At 35.1% G+C, this 21,058-nt stretch overlaps 1 protein-coding gene across 1 annotated transcript in view; it reads left to right on the top strand.

Moving 5' to 3' along the window:
• EYS (eyes shut homolog (Drosophila)) overlaps positions 1-21,058 on the top strand; it is a 1,189,235-nt gene that overhangs the window by 242,227 nt on the left and 925,950 nt on the right. The window contains 1 exon segment of the mRNA XM_006096829.1: positions 11,474-11,587. Within this exon segment, the coding sequence (XP_006096891.1) occupies positions 11,474-11,587 (114 nt within the window).

The following is a 21,058-nucleotide window of genomic DNA, read 5'->3' as shown; positions in this document are numbered from 1 at the left end:
CTAGGATTGACAGATGCTTCTTTAAAAAGCATCTGCCTTACTGAAATTGGGATTAAAATTTTTCTTTCTATATACTGATTCCATAGCATGTAACACAAAGTATTAAAAGTATCAAAAGTAGGTAGTGACATCAAATTAAAAGAAAACATAACTTTGGGAGAGAAGAGTCCTTAGAAGTCTCTTGACTCCTATTAGTAGTTTATCACCTTTGCTGCTAATTAATTCTTTATATTACATATTCCCTGTTCAAATTACATATGTAGTTTCTGTCTCCCATCTGGCCCATGACTGACACATCCAGAGTAGCGGCCATTTGTGTCTGACTACAACAGCACTTCATGCATTCTAAAGCATGCTTTTTGCCTTTCTTCACATTTTACCCTTTCTGAAATGAAAGAATTCCAACATTTGATGATGTGTTTATCAATTTCTGGTACATCTAACAATTTGTGGCATCTTAGATTTCACTAAATATGGTGGTAAAATTTCATCTTTAATCTCTCTTACAATTAGTTACCAATTGTTTAGGGCATATAGAAGTATAACTATTTATGTATGCTCAGATATTTAGGAGGAATATCCTGTCTTGGTTTAGACATTCATTTTAATCCTGATGTTTAAGAACTATTTGGTGGGGGACTTTGAGTTAGTCTGTAAATTGAAATTTTAATCTAAATTATTTATATATATCTCTTTGTCAATTTTTGAATTTATGTAACCTTCTCTCATTGTCTACTTTTCCTCTTCCTTTATTCTGATCCAACAGAAACATATCATACGTATTAGTGTAATGAAAGTGATATCTAATTCTTAGAAAATGCATTGCCATTTTTTTCCCAACAAGGCCATTTTCATAAACTACTTAAAAGTGGAACTAGGAAATAGACCACTTTCTTTATGATATCCTTTCAAGAATAAGAATTCTACGTGCTAAATTTGACTTATCATATTTGAATGACCAATCCCATTTGCTATTCCTCCATAGTTAAGCAGATATTACATAGCTCATCTCCCAATTGTTGCATGCACAGTATCTCATTAGTATCCTCATAGCACTATGTGTAACTATTTGTGAATGAATAAATACTTTCACAGCAGTGAGATTAGTATATGATTAGCAAGTGTCTACTAAGAAAGGAACTGATTTGGAAGCATTAAATCTAACCAATTTAGATAGCTTCCCTGATGAATTCAAGCTTGAATCAATTTATACTCAGAACTTTGAATGCATTGTAATTTTGACTAAAAACTGAAACAAGATTATTTCTGCAAATCTAATGTCTCCTTCTGAAGAGCTCTTTGATATAAAGTCTGCTGTACCATGAAATAGGTCTGTTGTACTTTTCCTTTCAACTCTGATGACATGCCTAATAAACTCCTGCTTCATTATACAGAAAAAAAAATCATTTCTGAGACTGAGCATTATAGGAAAATGGGTTCCCATATTGTTATTCCACCTGATAGACTATTATCAAATCTGCAAGTGTATAATTACCACAAGAAATCTTGTTATTACCAATTGTTCATGACCTGGAAATAGGTTCAAAATTGCTAATAGTACAATCAGAGATAATGTCTAACATTTATGTGTCTCACAACCTTAAGAAACTTACATAATCTCACCAACTTCCTCGTAATTCTAATAATAATATTTATGTTTGGTTAAAACATAAAAAACTAACATTAAATTTGGAAACTGAGGTATTTTTTTTAAATTAACTGTCCAGTAATTATGAGGCCTCTCTGATCAATCAAGAATGAGAAGACCTGGTATTAACTCAAGTTAAAACTGCATGGCTTTGAAAATGTCCTGCTTTCAACAAATAACAATATCTATCCACTTTATGTTTTTGATTGTCATTGAATTAATTAAACTGAGACATTATAATGAAAACTAAAGGTAGCCAGTAAGGTTATTTTGCAGTAATGCTATTAAATTTTATATATTTTTAAATATCCCAAAGAGGAAATGCAGTGAATACTTTTGGGATTGGTCTTATAGCAATGGTCATGGGGGAGGGAAGAAAATAGGAAAGGTGAGTTAAAACTAAAATATGTGATTCATAGTCTTTCATGCATTCCCCAAAATATTACCTTACAAGGCCAATTGCCAGTTCTAAATGTTTCATAGGCCTATGTGGCAGCACTGTAAAGAGGATTCACTAAAAATCTGATTTTGTGTAATTTCATATAAAAGTTTTTGCTTTTCCACATAAATGATTTCTTAGTAAGCATACCCTGTGATTTAGTTTTTGAAACTTAAAAAGATTTAATTAGCATAAACCAACCAATCAACAGATTAGAATCTGTGAAGTAAATATTTTTAGTCAGCAAAATGCACCAGTTATGAATGATTTATTTTTTAATTCATAAGAGTGTCCCTGTGATGATCTTATTGTGTTACTTCAAATTTTTCATACATGTTCATTAGTTTCTGCTTACTCTATAAGCTCACAATACACATCACATTATTAAACACCTGCAGGTTCAGCAGGCCCAGATCCTAAGTTAAGAAGAAATGGATCTAAGAGAAATGGGTCTAGGAGGGGACTTACAGGAGAATCAAGCCTCAAGTCACCCTGCTGCTTCCATGCCTAGTGCCTGGACTTTGTGGTGGATTCTATATGTGGACATCAAGATAAGCAGCAAGGACATTCTGCCCATTCAGCCCCTATGTCTAAGATCTTAAGTTGTAATTTATTAGCTTTCAGTTCAAGTACTGAGTAAAGAGTTTTTCTAACTCACTTCATAGAATCTATAACTGTTCTAAACTGTGAAAATAACTTCCCGGTAGCACAGATACACAAACCACCCTTAAACCTGTTGCATCTGTGAGTGTTTCAACCAAGAAAGAGCATTCTTTTTCCATGTCTGTGTTTGAACCAATCTATATATATAAAAGCCTAATATGCAAAGTGCCCCCTCAGTAGTTTGACCTACTGGGGGTTCGGTCACTCACTATGACGTGCGCTGACCACCAGGGGACGGCACGGAATGAAGGAAGGCCCCAGCCAGCAGCCACTAGGGACCCTACCCATGCACAAATTTTGTGCACTGGGCCTCTAGTGTATAAATAATAATACATCCAATAGAAAACCAAGAGATTAAATTAATCAATGGTAATCTCTAGAAGGGTATGGCTTAATATGAGATACAAATGGTACCTCCAATCTGCAGAGCAGAGTACTTAGTTCATTGCCTACTACCTTGTCAAAGAGAGTGATTAACTGGGCTTTTGAAAGATTAGCTCCATCTAAACTAAGAACTTTGAATCAATGGCTATTTTGCCCCACAAAGGTGACTCACTGCACAGTTTTCTGGGGAAGAACATTGGAAGGGCAAAGAGGCCAAGAATTTTAAGGCAAAGTTTCTCTAAATGGAAACTGAGAATAAAAAATAAGGTTTCTTTAAAGGTTTCCTTTAAAGGTTTCTACCTCATTTAAATCTATCGTCAGTAGAAGTAATTTTTTTTTCCTTAGGCTCCTTCAATCAGGCCTCTTGGATATTACCTCTGATCTGGGCTTTAAATGGGAGAGCTATAGGTCTGATTTGATTTGAAATCCATGGATCATTTCCCCCCCTACTTTCTGCCCAGATTCTACTCTAATACCCCAACAGAAGCAGTACTGCGGACCTTAACTCCCTCTCTTCTACCTAAGGAAAAAATTAATATGCCATTCTATGCAGTGAGATCTTTGTAGTAAATTTAGAGTTTTTAAATTAGTATTAACCATGCACAAAGGCATATACACATAAAAAATTTGATACTGATCAAAACAAATTCAGTAGGATAAACAGTAGTGTCAGCCTTCAAACTAATGAGTCATCAATGCTACCATTAATAAGTTTTATGGAAAATTAAAGGTAATTTATGTATAATTTCAGAAAAATAAAATTTCAAATTTATGAAGATGCATGACAAAGGCAGAATAAGAAAGATAGTACCAAGCAGGTAGGCCAGGTGCAGATTTTAATGTTTCTGTGGACTTTGCTGTAAGCTTTATACTTTATCCTCTAATTCCATATTTCTCAGGCTAGAACAGGTATTTATATAAGGCTTATTGAGAGTCACAAAACTAATTAAAAGCATCATCTTGGTCTGTTAAGTTTCCATGGATATATGTACTATGGTGTAAAATGAAGTATATCTAAGCAGGGATAAAATATGGTGTAACATTAAAGATTTACATAAATTTTAAAATGTCAAATTTAAAATAAATAAATAAATAAATAAATAAATAAATAAATAAATGCCTTACTTATAGGTATTTAATCAAACCCTCCTGATGTCTGAAATCATAAATTCCCTATCTTCATCAGTTGGGACTCCTTTAATAGATGAGCTTTAGAAATTTGAATGAGGGAGCGTTGAAGGCTAAAATTGTAGGGTATTTCATCACATTTGTCTTTAGAAATATAAGTTGGTAGCAGTGTAACATTTCATTTGATTGGAGGAACTTGGGCTCAGACAACTCGGAGTCATATTAGGAATCATGAAGATCTGTTTCATTTAGTGTGGAGATGAGACTCATACTTCTTGGACTTCACTAGAATGTGAGAAGAATGTTATATTAAGAATATAAATTGCCCTAACCGGTTTGGCCAATCAAGGGCATGTACCTTGGTTGGGGGCACATCCCCAGTAGGGGGTGTACAAGAGGCAGCTTATCGATGTTTCTAACTCTGTATCCCTCTCCCTTCCTCTCTGCAAAAAAATCAATAAAAAATATATTTAAAAAAAAGAATATAAATGAATATTTTATTATTTCCTTCCACTCTGGAAACTACAGGTTTATAGAAATCTTCACAGACTGTCTTATCAGTCACAGACTAATTAGACCAAGACAGCTGTAAAGTTTTCCTCAGTTTAAAAATTTAAACAGGATTGTTCCCGCCTTTCTTCTCCTTTACAGAAACCAAATGGTGTGACCAGAGTTCCCCTCCTCCCTTTTCACAAAGCATTTACTTCAGAAAAACTTGTAATTATAAATTCTTTCTCTGCCCCTTTAAGGTGTGTAACTTTTTAAAAGTCTCTTGTCAAGTCTATAACCCAGGGTTGTCTTAACAAGGATCTAGGAGCCATCCCCTTGAAATGCTGTCATCAAGAAAGATAATGCCTTCCCTGGCCGGTTTGACTCAGTGGAGAGAGCATCAGCCTGTAGACTGAAGGGTCCTGGGTTTGATTCTGGTCAAGGGCATATGCCTGGGTTGTGGACTCAATCTCCAGTAGGGAGGCATGCAAGAGGCAGCCAGTCAACGATTCGCTCTCATCATTGATGTTTCTATCTCTCTCTCCCTCTCCCTTCCTCTCTGAAATCAAAAAATATATATTGCCCTAACCGGTTTGGCTCAGTGGATAGAGCATCAGCCTGCGGACTCAAGGGTCCCAGGTTCGATTCCGGTCAAGGACATGTACCTTGGTTGCGGGCACGTCCCCAGTAAGGGGCGTGCAGGAGGCAGCTGATCGAAGTGTCTCTCTCATCGATGTTTCTAACTCTCTATCCCTCTCCCTTCCTCTCTGTAAAAAATCAATAAAATATATATTTAAAAAAATTTTAAAATATATATATATTAAAAAACCAAGATAATGTCTGTGTCTCCCAGTCTGTGTGGGTGGTAGGTGGCTAACTTTGGCATATACCTTAATCAAAGTTATAAAATAGCTTCCTGTCTTGAAGATTGGTAAATATTTTGTTTCTTTTGTGTAAGGCCAATTAGCAAACACATATAGCCTATTGTCATAGACCCTAGTTCTTAAAACCTCTTTCACTCTTTATTACAGATGAGTCAAGTTCAGACTGAGTTCTGGCCCCTCTCTTCTATTATAGTTGCCTTAATTGAAGTCTTTGTTGCTTGTTTAACCTTGGTGAAAATTTTGTGATGACAATAGGTTTCTCAATTTCCATAAAATTATATCACCTTGTCCTGAATACTTGAGTAAACTCAATTCTTTGTTGAAACAGAGCTTTTATTTTATAGTGAAAACAACAAACCAGCTCTTCCAGTATGTATTAATCAGTATAATTAAAAACATATTTCTAGCCAATATTTATCAAAAATTAGATTGGAGGAAAAAACAATTTATAAGGGAGATCTAAATTTATCTGACCTTCAGTTATCCCATAATCCACTTCTGAATGTAGTTGAGAAGAAAAATGCATTAAATTCAATAGATTTTTTTTTTAAATTTTGAACTTTGATGTACATAAAAACAGAAAAGAAACTGCTGTGTGAAACTCATATTGTGTCATCTGCAAGGATGTACAGACAAGTTACCCACATCCTAAAAGGACCTCCTAGTGTCATTTATTATTGGCCTTAGTAGCAAGAGCAACTGTTCTTTCTCTTGAGTCAGTAATGTGTTGTTATATCATGAACACTGCAAATGGTGTAACTGGCCGTCTTTTCTTCTCTGTGTTAGACATAATAGGATAAAGTTAGTGGACAAATTGAAATATTTGCAATATGGCATTTTTAGTCACATTTTTGAATTCCTTTTTTTTTTAAACCCACTACATTTTCCCCCTCTGGCTTTGACTAAGTTCCTAATTTGTACTTCACTTTTCTCAAATCTTCTCCAGGACAGGGCTTGCCGGTATACACAGATAAGTGGGTGCATGTTCAGTGGGTGGGATTATGGGAATCTAGGAGTGGTTCACTTTGGAAATTCTGCATCAGCTTTTTGAGGTAATTCTTGATAAGGCTCCTTCATGAATGTAATAGCATTTTTTCCTATTAAATCTGAGATTTGGGGGACCCAAAATATTTTGACAGAAGGCATCACAACAGGCAGCATTTTGATAGGAAGAATCAGAGCAGGAGATTCTGGAAATGCGACACACCATTTAGTAATCAAATTATTCCCTGGGCACAACTAACCAGAAATATATGGGGTGAGCCTATGGAGTGAGCGATTCCATTAAAATGAATGACACATAAAAACTAAGAAATGTTGCAGCAGATTGCTTTGATTTGAATTATAGCTTTGCCACTGTCTCACAGGTGAGAGATGTAAGCAAGTTTTATAGCGTCTATTTGTCTAAATTCCACACCTTTAAAATAGACATAAGAACAGTATCCCTCCAGTACGGTTGTTATGGGGGTTACAGAAGTGATATAAAGATAATAAACCCTGTGTAATTTTTATCCTGCTGGTTTGATCAGGAGATACATAAACAACACACTAAAATAGGTAATTTTAAGAGAACCTTATTTCAAGTTTTTCTTTGAAAAGCCTTTGCATCTAAAATAATAAGAGAAAGGTGCAGTCAATAAAACATTTTCTCAACGTTAAAAATATCAATCTTTTTTTTAATAAATGGAAATTCTCTCTTTTGGCATACCAAGTATTCATAACTGGGCAAATAACAATGCTACCTTTGGGCTTTTTTTATTATTATTTGCCAGAGACTGGTAAAGATATTTCACAATTCATCAGCTTTTAACTTTTCATAAAGGAGTTTATTTTCCTTTACATGTATTCATTTTTCCCTTACTAAATCTATATTTCTGTTGCTGTATGATTATTTATTTTTGTTGGAAAAGCACTACTATTTTATTCTAAAGTAGAATTACTGCCTATATGTTGTCAGAGTAAACCACATTTAATTATGATTTTTTTTAAAAGGGAGAGGTACTGATTATAAATTAACCTCAAAGAACAGTAAAAAGGGTTTATTGAATAATTCACAGAATTTTATATAAATCATGGGTGAATATTTCACAGAATGCTTTATATATAGTATAACAAAAGCTGAGGTTTAAAGATAACTAACTTCTTTGCTTTTTTATTATAAAATTGAGAATTATAAATCCTAGTTTACCTAATGATAATAACAAAACTAGTCATTTGTATGAGCTTCACACTAACCTTGTGTTTGCTCATCCATTGAAATTCAAGTGTTTCCTGAGAGGTGAGATATTTTCACAAAATGTTCTTAACACTTTAACACCATTAAAATTTAAGCATTGAACATAGTAAATAGAATAAAAAGCACTTCAGATCAGTTCTTACCATCAAGTCCACTAAATAGAGAAAAACATTTTTAAATAGTGCCTTTTTTTATTTCTTCTGTTACTGTTGATCTTTTCAATTTTGTGACTTAATTACAGTCATGTATGTTTAATTTTAAGGAAATAATGGGACCTTTTAATTTTTCTAAGTTCCCTGAGATAAGAATAAAGCCACAGTTACAGTCACATAAAAGCTAAAACAGAAAAAGTAAATATCTAGTTGATAGCATCAGTCAATGTGTTGATTTTTATTTTTTTGCAGACAATTTGAAAATCTCATATGTTCTAAACACATTCTTAGAGTTAGTTGTAGGTTGCATCAGTAACACATTTGTGATTAAATGAATCCTTTGCTGTTTCTAAGTGAGAACTGTGAGATGAGGTAGATGAGTGCCCAAGTGATGCCTGTGCAAATGCAAACACTTGTGTTAATCTCCACAGCACCTTTAACTGCCTGTGTAAGGACGAATTTCAAGGTAGGCACACGTGCTACCCAAGGGTTAATGATAACTGAGAGTTAATTTGAAGCATAAGTAACTCTATTTTTAGAAGACACAATTTATTATATAGGCACACAAATCAATTTTTTCCCAAAAGAACATTTGAATATCTAATATCTGCTTGGATTATTTTACTACGTCTTCACATCATAATAGGAATAGATGTATTCAGTGTGGTATGACTATTTTGCGTCTGTAAATGAATGTTTGTTTCTTAGAAGACTTCTAAACTATAAATCCAATACACTTATACTTAACCAATGAACTATTTATTTTCACACCACATTTCATTTTGTTACTATGGTAACTCTTTAAGTTACCCTTGACAAGATATATCACTTATTTTGATAAAGAGCTTATTATGTTTTGAAATATGTGTGATTTTTTGTTGTTTATTTTTGTTTGTTTGTTTGTGGGGTTTTTTTTACAGTAGAAAGAAACTAATAATAGGCAGACCTTTGTTTTCATAGATCAAAAAAAAAAAGGTAGTAGGACTCTCAATACTTTCCTAAGATGTGAGCAAATATGATAAAATTGCCAACATTACAAGCCAAAATGTCACCCAAATTCTAACTATCCAAAACTGTTCCTAATTCTACTTCTATGTTAATAATTGATTTATAAATAAAACCACATTCTTTTTAAGAAGTAATAGAGTAAAACTTGTTTTGAAAATCACGACTGTAATAGCATTTTTTCCTATTAAATCTGGAAAACTGGTTTTACATAGTTAACCTTAAGAGTGATCATCTTTGGAAAAAAATGTGGCCACTATAAAAACTGTTCTCTATTTATTATCATCACCAAAAACTCAGAGTGATTTTTAAAAATTGTATGACAGAGAGCAAAAACAAGGTCTTTTGGAGAGATCACTTTTGCTATATCCCCAACTACAAAAAATAAACACACAGTTTTAAATGTGCCTTTTTTCCCTTCACAAAGTTCATCCATAAGGAAAATTACCAAATAAATATTGTTAAGGTTTAAACAAAGTATTTATAGACTCATATTATTTTTTGTGTTCACTTTTTTCGTCAGTTTAACCTGGTGTTCTAATGTCATATTTTCTCTTAATATATCATTTTATTAATGACTAGAGGCCTGGTGCACAAAAATTTGTGCACTCGGGGGGTCCCTCAGCCCAGCCTGTGCCTTCTCGCAGTCTGGGACCCCTCGGGGGATGACCACCTGCTGGCTTAAGCCCACTCCATGGAGTATTGGGCCTAAGCTGGCAGTCAGACATCCCTCTGGCAGCCCGGGAGCCCTCAAGGGATGTCCACTTGCCAGTGGGAAGCAGGCCTAAGCTGCAGTCGGACATCCTTAGCACTGCTGAGGAGGCGGGAGAGGCTCCCACCACCACCACTGTACTGGCAGCCATCAGCCTGGCTTGTGGCTGAGCAGAGCTCCCCCTCAGGGAGTGCACTGACCACCAGGGGGCAGCTCCTGCATTGAGCATCTGTCCCCTGGTGGTCAGTGTATATCATAGTGACCAATCATTCCCAGTCATTCTGCTGTTAGGGTAAATTTGCATATTACCCTTTTATTATATAGGATAGAGGCCTGGTGCATGGGTGGGGGCCAGCTGGTTTGCCCTGAAGGGTGTCCCGGGTCAGGGTTGGGGTCCCGCTGGGGTGCCTGGCCAGCCTGGGTGAGGGGCTGATGGCTGTTTGCAGGCTGTCCATGGCCCCCAGCCACCCAAGCTCCCACTGGAGGCTGGCCGGAAGCAGGTATCTGGGATTTATTTATCTTCTATAATTGAAACTTTGTTGCCATGAGCGGAGGCCACAGCCGGCCAGGGCAGGCGGCAAACTTGGCTTTCTCCATCGCTGGGACAACCAAGCCGCCTGCTTGCTCCAGCTCCATGGCTGCCGGCTGCCATCTTGGTTGGGTTAATTTGCACATAGTCGCTCTGATTGGCTAGTGGGCATGGCTTGGGGTGTAGCAGAGGTGCGTTCAATTTGCATGTTTCTCTTTTATTAGATTAGATAATAGCAATAAAACTAGATTTTTCTATCTAGTTAGGTATCATTTTTCCTATTTAGATGTATATTACATTAATTTTCCCCAGCCCATATTCATTTAACTATTTTAGAGAAAAAAATTGAGATTATTAAGAAAATTTCCATTTATCTTGTTTGTAAGTATAATGTGTAAATTTGTCAATCATTGTTGAAAATTGACAAAAAATTAGCTGTCATAAGTCTTAAGAATTAATTCCATGTCAATTTAGGCTGCTTCCAGCACTTTGCAAATTAAGAAACAATACAAGTGATATGATATGAAAGGGTAGTTATGGCAACACAATTATAGGTGGAGCATTATGGAAGATCTGCATTGAGAACTAGTTAAAAGAAAACATTAAGACTATAGATAATGAACATTTCTGTTTTTCTTTCTTCCCATGTAGGCCTGTTTTGTGAAATTAATGGAAAGAAATTTGATTTATCCCCCAGCCTCCATAACACTACATCTACAGAGCTCATGGATAAATCCAAATGCATCTGTCTCTCTGGCTTTATTGGTAAGGAACTTTAGACATTTGTGCCTTGTAAAGATCACCTAGGGTTGGGGAATTACATCAGGAATTTATTGATTCAGTAGTATATCTTTTTTTGTTCCTTTTTAATTTCATTTAACCTCACATTTGAGATGCATCCCAATAACTGGAAACATCCTATTCCATCTCTAGACTCCAAAGTAGAAGATAAATTAGTTCACATCTGAGCAGACTTTGAATGCTTACCTGCTCAGATTAGCTTGTAGTATGTGCTTTCAAGAGAAGTTGCTACAGTTTTTAGTAAGGTGAAATAGATGGGTTCTGACACTAATGTATGTGGTGCTCTTATCTGGTGAGTTTAGTCTCAGATACCACCCCAAGTAGACTAAAAGATTTGGACAAATTTAAGAATTATAACCTGGTATCTTCTTGTCTTTTAAAACTGAGGTTATTTTTTTCAAAGGTACAAAATGTGAGATAGATGCAAATGAGTGTGCTTCCCATCCCTGCAAGAATGGAGCTACTTGCATTGACCAACCTGGGAATTGCTTCTGCCACTGTGTGGCTCCATTTAAAGGTAATGATCACCAAGGGAGAAGGACAAGCAAACATAATTAAAAAGCATATCTGTCTCTTGTCTGAACTCATTTCAGTCTTCCAACAACATTATTAGTCCTTCATTTTCTTAAAGTCAGCTCCTAAAGTGGCCAACCAATTATCCCTTACGGAGAGTTAAATGAGCTTTGTTTTTCCATCCACTATAATAATTTATCTGAGTTTTTACTTAAAAGGCCACCATTACAACCAAATGATACACTGAAAAGTAAGAAATGTATTAGCACCCTATCACTTTATATTTAAAATACCTTTTCTTATAATTTAATTTCTCATAAAATCAGTGAGGTTTCATTTGTTTTATAATAGAATCATCTATTTAATTTTTGGAAGTAGCTATATTTGGTTTAAAATATAGTTGCCATTAACATATACTTTTTATTGGGTTTCAACTTTGATCATACTTCTTTAGCTTAAGTTAAGAAATTATAATTTTAAAAAAATAAATAGATGGTTGCCTTGTAAAATGGATATTTGATAAATTACTCTGCAAACTAGTATATAAAAATCATTGAATACTTCTTTAAACTTTAGTACCATTTTCTAAGCCACAGATTTTTAAAACTGTATCAGTCATGGCTCTCCAGAGAAACAGGAGCAATGGGAAATATCTCTCTCTCTCTCTCTCTCTCTCTCTCTCTCTCTCTCTCTCTCTCTCTCTCTCTCTCTCGGAAATTGTGTCACACAATTACAGGGTGTTTGAAGTCCCACTCTGCCATCTGCAAGTTAAAAACCCAGGAAGGTTAGTGGTCTTTCCGTTCTGAGTCCAAAGGCCTAGGAACCAGGGGAAGCCAATGCTGTAAATCACAGTTGAAGGACAGAAGAAAACCAATGCAGCTCAAGTAAGCAGGCAAGAAAGGGCAAATCCTCCCTTCCTTCACTTTTTTTTTCTAGTCAGAGCCTCTCAAATTTGGCTGATGCCAAAAGATACTGGGAGAGCAAGCTACCTTACTGAGTTCACTGATTCAAATGCTAATCTCATCAGGAAACAATTTCACAGACACACACATACAAAAGGTTTAATCTGGGTACCCAGTGGTTTAGTGAACTTGACTTATACAATTAACCACCTTACTTTTCAATTAAATTTAATCAATATGGATATTTTTATTTTATTTATTTTTATATTTTTTAAACCTCACCAGAGGTTATTTTTTCCATTGACTTTCAAGAGAGAGTGGAAGGGAGAAAGTGGAGGGGGCGGTGAGAAACAGAGAGAGGCAGAGAGAGAAATATCTATGTGAGAGAGACACATCATAGGTTGACTCCCACATGTACTCCACCACTGCTGGGGGTCGAACCCACAACCTTTTGCTTCATGTGCTGATGCTCTAACCACTTATCAAAACTGGCCAGGTGAGATAATTTTAAAAGGTATACCTAATTTTCTTAGAAAGTGTCTTCTTATAATTATTAACAAAAATATAAGATTACATGTCTAATTTCAAATATTTTATATCTGTTTAATCTCATTAAATTATAGTTTTCTTGTCTGTTAAATGAAGTTGAGACTACACCTACTTCACTGAGTTGAATAGAGATTAAATGAGATATGTCATATAAATACCATTGTTGTTTTGATTTGCATCTCTCGGATGATTAGTGACTTTGAGCATGTTTTCATATGTCTCTTGGCTTTCTGAATGTCCTCTTTTGAAAGGTGTCTATTTAGATCCTTTGCCCATTTTTTGATTGGATTGTTTATCTTCTTTTTGTTAAGTTGTATGAGTTCCCTATAAATTTTGGAGATTAAGCCCTTATCAGATATGACGTTGGCAAATATGTTTTCCCAAGAGGTGGGTTTTCTTGTTGTTTTGTTGATGGTTTCTTTTGCTGTGCAGAAGCTTTTTATTTTGATGTAGTCCCATTTGTTCAGTTTCTCTTTAGTTTCAACTGCCCTAGGAGCTGTATCAGTGAAGAAATTGTTTTGGCATAAGTCTGAGATTTTGTTGCCTTTGTATTCTTCTAGAATTTTTATGGTTTCCTGTCATACATTTAAGTCCTTTATCCATTTTGAGTTTATTCTTGTGTATGGTGTAAGTTGGTGGTCTAGTTTCATTTTCTTGCATATATCTGTCCAATTTTCCCAACACCATTTATTGAAGAGACTATCTTGGCTCCATTGTATGTTCATGCCTCCTTTGTCAAAAATTAATTGAGCATATTGGTTCGGGCTAATTTCTGGACTCTCTATTCTATTCCACTGGTCTATATGTCTGTCACCTGTCAGAATGGCCATCATCAACAAATCAACAAACGACAAGTGCTGGAGAGGATGTGGAGAAAAAGGAACACTTGTGCACTGCTGGTGGGAATGCAGACTGGTGCAGCCACTGTGGAAGGCAGTATGGAGGTTCCTCAAAAAATTGGAAATGGAACTCCCATTTGACCCTGTGATCCCACTACTAGGAATATATCCCAAGAAACCAGAAACACCTATCAGAAAGGATATATGTAACCAGATGTTCGTAGCAGCACAATTCACCATAGCTAAGATCTGGAAACAGCCTAAGTGCCCATCAGTAGATGAATGGATTAGAAAACTGTGGTACATCTACACGATGGAATACTATGCTGCTGTTAAAAAGAAGGAACTCCTACCATTTGCAACATCATGGATGGAACTGGAGAGCATTATGCTAAGTGAAACAAGCCAGTCAATGAAGGAAAAATACCACATGATCTCACTCATTCATGGATAATAAAGACCATTACAAACTTTTGAACAATAATAGATACAGAGGCAGAGCTGCCTCAAACTGATTGCCAAACTGCAGTGGGAAGGCCAGAGAGAGTTGGGGGGCAGGAGGGAGGGGAGTAAGAGATCAACCGAAGGACTTGTATGCATGCATATAAGCATAACTAATGGACATAAGACACTCGGGGGTAAGGGAGGGTAGGGGTGTGTCAAGGGCGGGGGGGAAAAAAAAGGACACTTATGTAATACCCTTTGTAATACTTTAAGCGAAAAATAAAAAAATATTTAAAAAAAATAAATAAATAAAAATAAAAAATAAAAAAAATAAAAAAAAATAAATAAATAAATACCATTGTTTGCCAGAAATGAGAAATCATCAACTGTTTAATTGTAATTTTAAATAATTTTGTAACACATATATGTAAAATCCATACAATAGACAATATTATGTAATGATTGATTAGATAGGATGACAATGCATATTTAATTATACAATTGTAAAGATACGCACAGAATAGTCTAAATAATAATTATTATTTTAAAATTGTTTTATTTTTTACTTACTTTTTAATTAAATTTACTAAAGGCCTGGTGCACGAATTCGTGCACAGCTGGGGGGAGGGGCCACAGGCAGTTGGCCGAACAGCCCCACCCCTGATCTGGGTGGGGGTGCGTTCAGGGTCAGGGCCAGCTTGGAGGAGGGGCTGCAGGCAGTTGGCTGGCCGGCCCCGCCCTCTGGTCGAACTGGTTGAACTCCTGGTCAAACTCCCAGTGGAGGGGACAATTTGCATATTAGCCTTTTATTATATAGGATTGGGATGATATCGGTCAAAATGAACATATAGGTTTCAGGTGTAGGTGTATTTTTAAAAGATTTTTTTAAAATCTTTATATAATTACTTCTGTAGAGCTGAATAATGCAGTGTTTTTATGCATTGTAGTTTTTAGCATTATAATTACAGATATGTTACAAGATCTGTATATTTCACTGTGTGCCCACCACCCAAAATCAAATCTTCTCCTGTTACCATATATTAGGACTTCTTCTCCTCCCACCCCCTTTCCTCTGGTAACTATCACACTGCTGTTTGTGCTCATGAGTTTCAGTTTTATGACCCATGTATGAGTGAAATCACATGGTTCTTAGCTTTTTTTGACTGACTTATTTCACTTAGCATAATGTTTGCCTGATGCCCAGATCTTTTTTTTCCCCCACGCTATCCTCCAATAAAAGGAATCAGGTCTCCTTGGAGATTTAATTGATTCTAAGACAAGGACACCACATGTACAAATAAGTGTGGAGAATATTGTAATACCACAAATCAAGGAATTACTCAAAAAACAAAATCATGACTGCATGTCAAAGGGACACATGAGCAAACTGAAGGTACTCCTAATGACCAAAGCTAGAATAATTTGAGAAGAATATAAACTAGTATTTAATTATTATACAAAATAATCATCCATGAGTTCACACTGATAAATATAAATGATTGAATAAAAAATTAGGGAATAATAGATACACCTTATGTGCAGAATAATTTTAAATAATGTATGCAGATACTTTGCACTTAAGAGATGAAACATGACTCTCTACTCCTTAAATTTGGGCTACATATAGTGACTGCCTTTTTTAAACCACATTATGGAATCCAGGCCGGGTTGCTCAGTTGGAGCATCCTTCCATACACCTAAAGGTTGGAGGTTCAATTTCTGGTCAAGGCACATACCCAGATTGCAGGTTCAATCACTGGTTGGGGTGCATAAACGAGGCAACCAGTCAATGTTTCTCTCTCACATAGGTGTTTTTCTCTCTCTCTCAAAACATATCCCCAGGTGAGGAATATAAATAAAAAGTACATTACTGAAATGGGTATTGGGAAAAAGTAACTTTATGAGCTTATTTTTGGAAAATTTAAAATATGTATAATTACTTCTTACACATATGTGAATTTGTAAGATATAGTGCTTTGACTATTTTAAGGATATACCCTTGTTCAAACATTTTGTCCTTTGCAACAGTTATATTGCATTCCTAGTTATAATTTATTGAAACATACTGTAGAGAAAGAAATTTATCCAAAAAGCAGACTGTGATTTTATAGCCCATTTATGGGGACAATAGAAAAATCTTTATATAATTACTTCTGTAGAGCTGAATAATACAGTGTTTTTATGCACTGTAGTTTCTAGCATTATAATTACAGTTCTCCACAAATAGCATAACTTGTATACATAATTTTATTAATGCTATATGTCTTTTGAAATCTGTAGAATCATTTATTTTTTAAAGAACAAATAAATGCAGTAAATAAATTTCTCAGTACTATTTTCCCCATTGGAGTTAGCAAATAGTTAGTTTTAGTTTAATTTAGGCTCCTTTCAATGTTCTAGTCTTAGAAACTGAACATAGCAAATAAACATCAAAATGTATTTTCTTTTGAAGGAAATGACATTATTATTATTTTTATTTACTACAAATGGAAATTTGTTTTCAGCAGTGAACACAGAATTTTAATAAATAAAAATGTGTTTCACCTTCCTTGATAGATGTAATTATTATGATTTATTTGAAGAAAACCTAATGAATTTTATTTTAGTTTTTTATTGTCTAAACCTAATGCATTTTAAAAGAAAGCAAAATATGGATTACATACATATCTGAATATCAAAATTTTCTATTTTAGTTAAAACAAGAATATTCCCAATATCAGCCATTCCCAATGAGTCCTATTGTCATTAACTAGTCTATTATTGGAGCTAGTCATTGCTAACTGGGGTATCCTCTGCTAAAACCCACTATGTCCAACACTTTCAAAAATTATTCATTAATATTACTTTCTCTTGCTATGCAAAATATACTAAAGTTTTAAAAAAATTTTCCAGCCCTAACCGGTTTGGCTCAGTGGATAGAGTGTCATCCTGCAGATTGAAGGGTCCCAAGTTCAATTTTGGTCAAGGGCATGTATCTTAGTTGTGGGCACATCCCCAGTAGGGGGTGTGCAGGAGGCAGCTAGTGGTTGTTTCTCTCTCATCGATGTTTCTAACTCTCTATCCCTCTCCCTTCCTCTCTGTAAAAAATCAATAAAATATATTTAAAAAAATAAAACAAATAAAAAAATTTCCACATATGAAATAAATGGAAATAAATAAAGCCTCAATGTATAAAATTTTCTTCTACATATGAAATGAAAAGAAAATTATTAATCATGTAGACACACACACTCTCTCCTGGCATTAAGTATACTTAATCATCTTTCTTCCAGAACTAAAAACAATTGTGTATGTGGTCATGTTTTGCAAATACAGTTATTATTATTCTTTCTAAATAAGTATATATATATATACACACATATATATTATACAGTAATAGTGCTTTGAGTATTTTAAGGATATATAAGTGTATATATATATATATATATATATATATATATATGTATATATATATATATATTCTATGTAATAAAAGGCTAATATTCAAATCGACAGAACTGAGGAACAACAGGTCCCTATGACTTACACTCACCACCAGGGGGCAGACGCTTAACACAGGAGATGCCCCCTCGTGGTCAGTGAGCTCCCACAGGGGGAGTGTGGCTCAGCCAGAAGCCGGGCTCATGGGTGGGAAGCTTAGCAATGGTGGTGGGAGCCTCTCCCACCTCCACAGCAGTGCTAAGGATTTCCAACTGATGGCTTAGTCCTGCTTTCTGTGGGGAGATCCCTGTGGGGAGCGGGCCTAAGCCATCAGTCAGTCATCCCCCAAGGGCTCCCGGACTGCGAGAGGGTGTAGGCCGGGCTGAGGACCACCCCCCCCCCCGAGTGCATGAATTTCATACACCAGGCCTCTAGTATCTATAATAATAAAAGGGTAATATGCTAATTAGACCAGCATCTTCCAGACATCCTTCCTGACAAAGCCAGGGCCAGAGGGAAGCCAGCCCAGTTCCCAGGTGCCTGTGGGCTGCCAGAAGGAAGTAGCCCGGGTCCCGGGTGCCTGCAGGTGGCCAGAGGAGGAAAGCAGCCCGGGACCCAGATGCAGGAGGGAAGCCGGTACTGGCAGCCAGGGGAAGGAAGGCCTACTCTTGCACGAATTTTTGTGCATCAGGCCTCTAGTGTGTGTGTATATGTATATATATAGTGCCAATTAGCAGTATCTAATCAGCAATTTTAAATTCTAAACTTTCATTAGACCATGAAATCTAATGGAAGTAAAGAAAAGGTGAAGATGAAGAGTACATATAAAAGAAGCTGATCCTTACCAGTGAAGCACTTGCTAGTATAAAGGCAAACTTAATATCAGAATTTGAAGTGTTTTTTTTTTAGTAGGTGAAGATGACTACAACTTTCAAATTGCCTATTACACATCAGCAATACCTTGATCTATATTAAGTTAATGGAATTCTCTATAGAAAACGTTGATATATCTATGCCCTGACTGGTGTGGCTCAGTTGGTTAGAACATCCTCCCTTATATCAAAAGGTTCTGAGTTTGATTCCTGGTCAGGGCACATACCTAGGTGGTGGCTGCGGTCACTATTTGGGGTGCTTACAAGAGGCAGCCAGTCAATGATTTTCTCTCTCTCAAAACAACAACCCAGCAACAACAACAACAACACAAAAACAGAAAACATAAACACTATGATAAATCTAAAATTTTAATTGTATATTACCAGTAATTAACTAAACTGTTGATGATTCTATAATTCATAAAATGAACCTTTTGCATATTAAATTTCATTAAAGGAATCTGAGAGAGAATGATATTGCACATAGTATTGTTAAACCAATAGTTTTTGTATTTCTATTACATTTTGGTGGTAAGAAATAAATTGTTTCACTTCTAAAATATCAAAGTTTCCAATATCTAATACAGAGAAAACAGAGCTTTGCTATGTTTGGTACTCAAAAATAAATAAATAAATACGTGTTTAAACTAATAAGGCTATGTAGGTGCAAGTAGAATAGAAATATTGTTTGAGTGAATGTCTTATCTGCTAAAGCTTTAATGACACCTATCCCTAAATGTGTAGCAATTAAGATGAAAAAGCAGGAATGCTAATTAGCCATCAAACTTGTTTTCAAAAGAAAGAAAAGAAAAAGTAAAATGTTTAAGTGTGTTGAAAGCCAGAATAACAATGCTGTTTTCTGGTTAGGACACTCTGTATGGGGACTTTTAATTAAAAAGCAGATTTCAGTACATAATTTTAACTGCCCAGAAGTGAAAAAGACTAGAGTATGAATAATGGAGCAATTAGTTTTTCAGCCTTTATAAGCCATATCTCAGTCATTCTTGTGTTGACATACAACAGGGAGCTACAGATGCTGTAATTAAATGGTCCAATCTAGTCACTCTGCACCTATCTTAACATTCTTGGAGGACAAAATATTTTGGCTGGACTATACAGATAACCATCTCTAATATTTTGAAAAAAAATTAAATCAACTACATATTAAGTATATTGACAAAAGGTTAATTTCTTATAAGTATTATATTGGAGGGCTCAAATAAATTGGATGAAATAATAGCTCAGAGTTCATAATAAAATTTCAATTAAAACAAAAAACTATTCATTCAGCCCTAGCCAGTTTGGTCAGTGCTTAGAGCGCCAGCCCAAGTACTGAAGAGTCAAAGGATCCATTCCAGTCAAGGGCATGTACCTCGGTTGCAGGCTAGATCTCCAGCACAGTTGGGGCTTGTGTACGAGGCAGCCAATCAATGTGTCTCACATAGATGTTCCTCTTTCTCTCTGTCTCTCCCCCGACCTTCCACTCATTCTAAAAATCAATGGGAAAAATATCCTAGGATGAGGATTAACCAAAAAAAACAACAACAAACTATTAATTTAATAATTGATGTTGATAATTCTATCTTCTATTTCTTTTGTGTTGCAATTAAAACAGGAAGCATGTAATACATATTGGTTTGACAATCATACAGTGTTCACCTTCTTGGTGATTATATCATTATTTTTAGTTCAATATAAATACTTAGATATTGAGGGTACTTAGACAGCAAGAATAAAGGCAACCTGAGTAGAGGATAGGTATACCTCTTTGTTGTATTTATAATAGGAATAAAGTGTTTTTGCTTCTTTTATTAATTTATTTCTCTATTTTTAGAATTCAGAGGTATGTAATATCGTGGTCAAATTTTTCATTAATTGTATAATTTTAATTGCATTTCTTATTAATGGATCAGAACTAGTATTTATCAATTTGACATTCTCTAGCTTTTCTCTTTTTAAACTATAGACTACTCCATTTGTATGGGTAATTATATTTGACTACATATTCTGTAAAAAGAGTGTATTAAGTGAAATATATTGTGTATATATATATATATATATATATATATATATATATTGAGCATGCTATAGAGTTAATCAGCAGACATTATAGAGCTAGTCCCATTCCAGTAACTCAATACATGCAGTGATAGAATGATAGGTCTGACAGATTCAGAGAAATACTTAACTATAGGTTACATTTTATATTTATCACTTTTGATTTGCATTATTAACAGGAGATAATATAGCCTTGACTCTGTAACATGTAGGTAAAATTATAATTAAGTTGAAAATTACAAAGAATGACTGGCTTGCAATGTGTTTATAATAATTTGAACTCTGTAAAGTTAGAAAGTGATGGCACTGCTATTATTTTTTATAATTCATACCTTCCTTAGTTTTCAGGAAATTTTAATTTTTTTGGTATTTTTTAAAGAATCCTGTCCTC

The sequence above is a fragment of the Myotis lucifugus genome, unplaced genomic scaffold (assembly GCF_000147115.1).
Source record: "Myotis lucifugus unplaced genomic scaffold, Myoluc2.0 scaffold_187, whole genome shotgun sequence".
In the NCBI taxonomy this organism is placed as follows: Eukaryota; Metazoa; Chordata; class Mammalia; order Chiroptera; family Vespertilionidae; genus Myotis; species Myotis lucifugus.
This window is presented reverse-complemented; position numbering and strand designations above follow the sequence as displayed.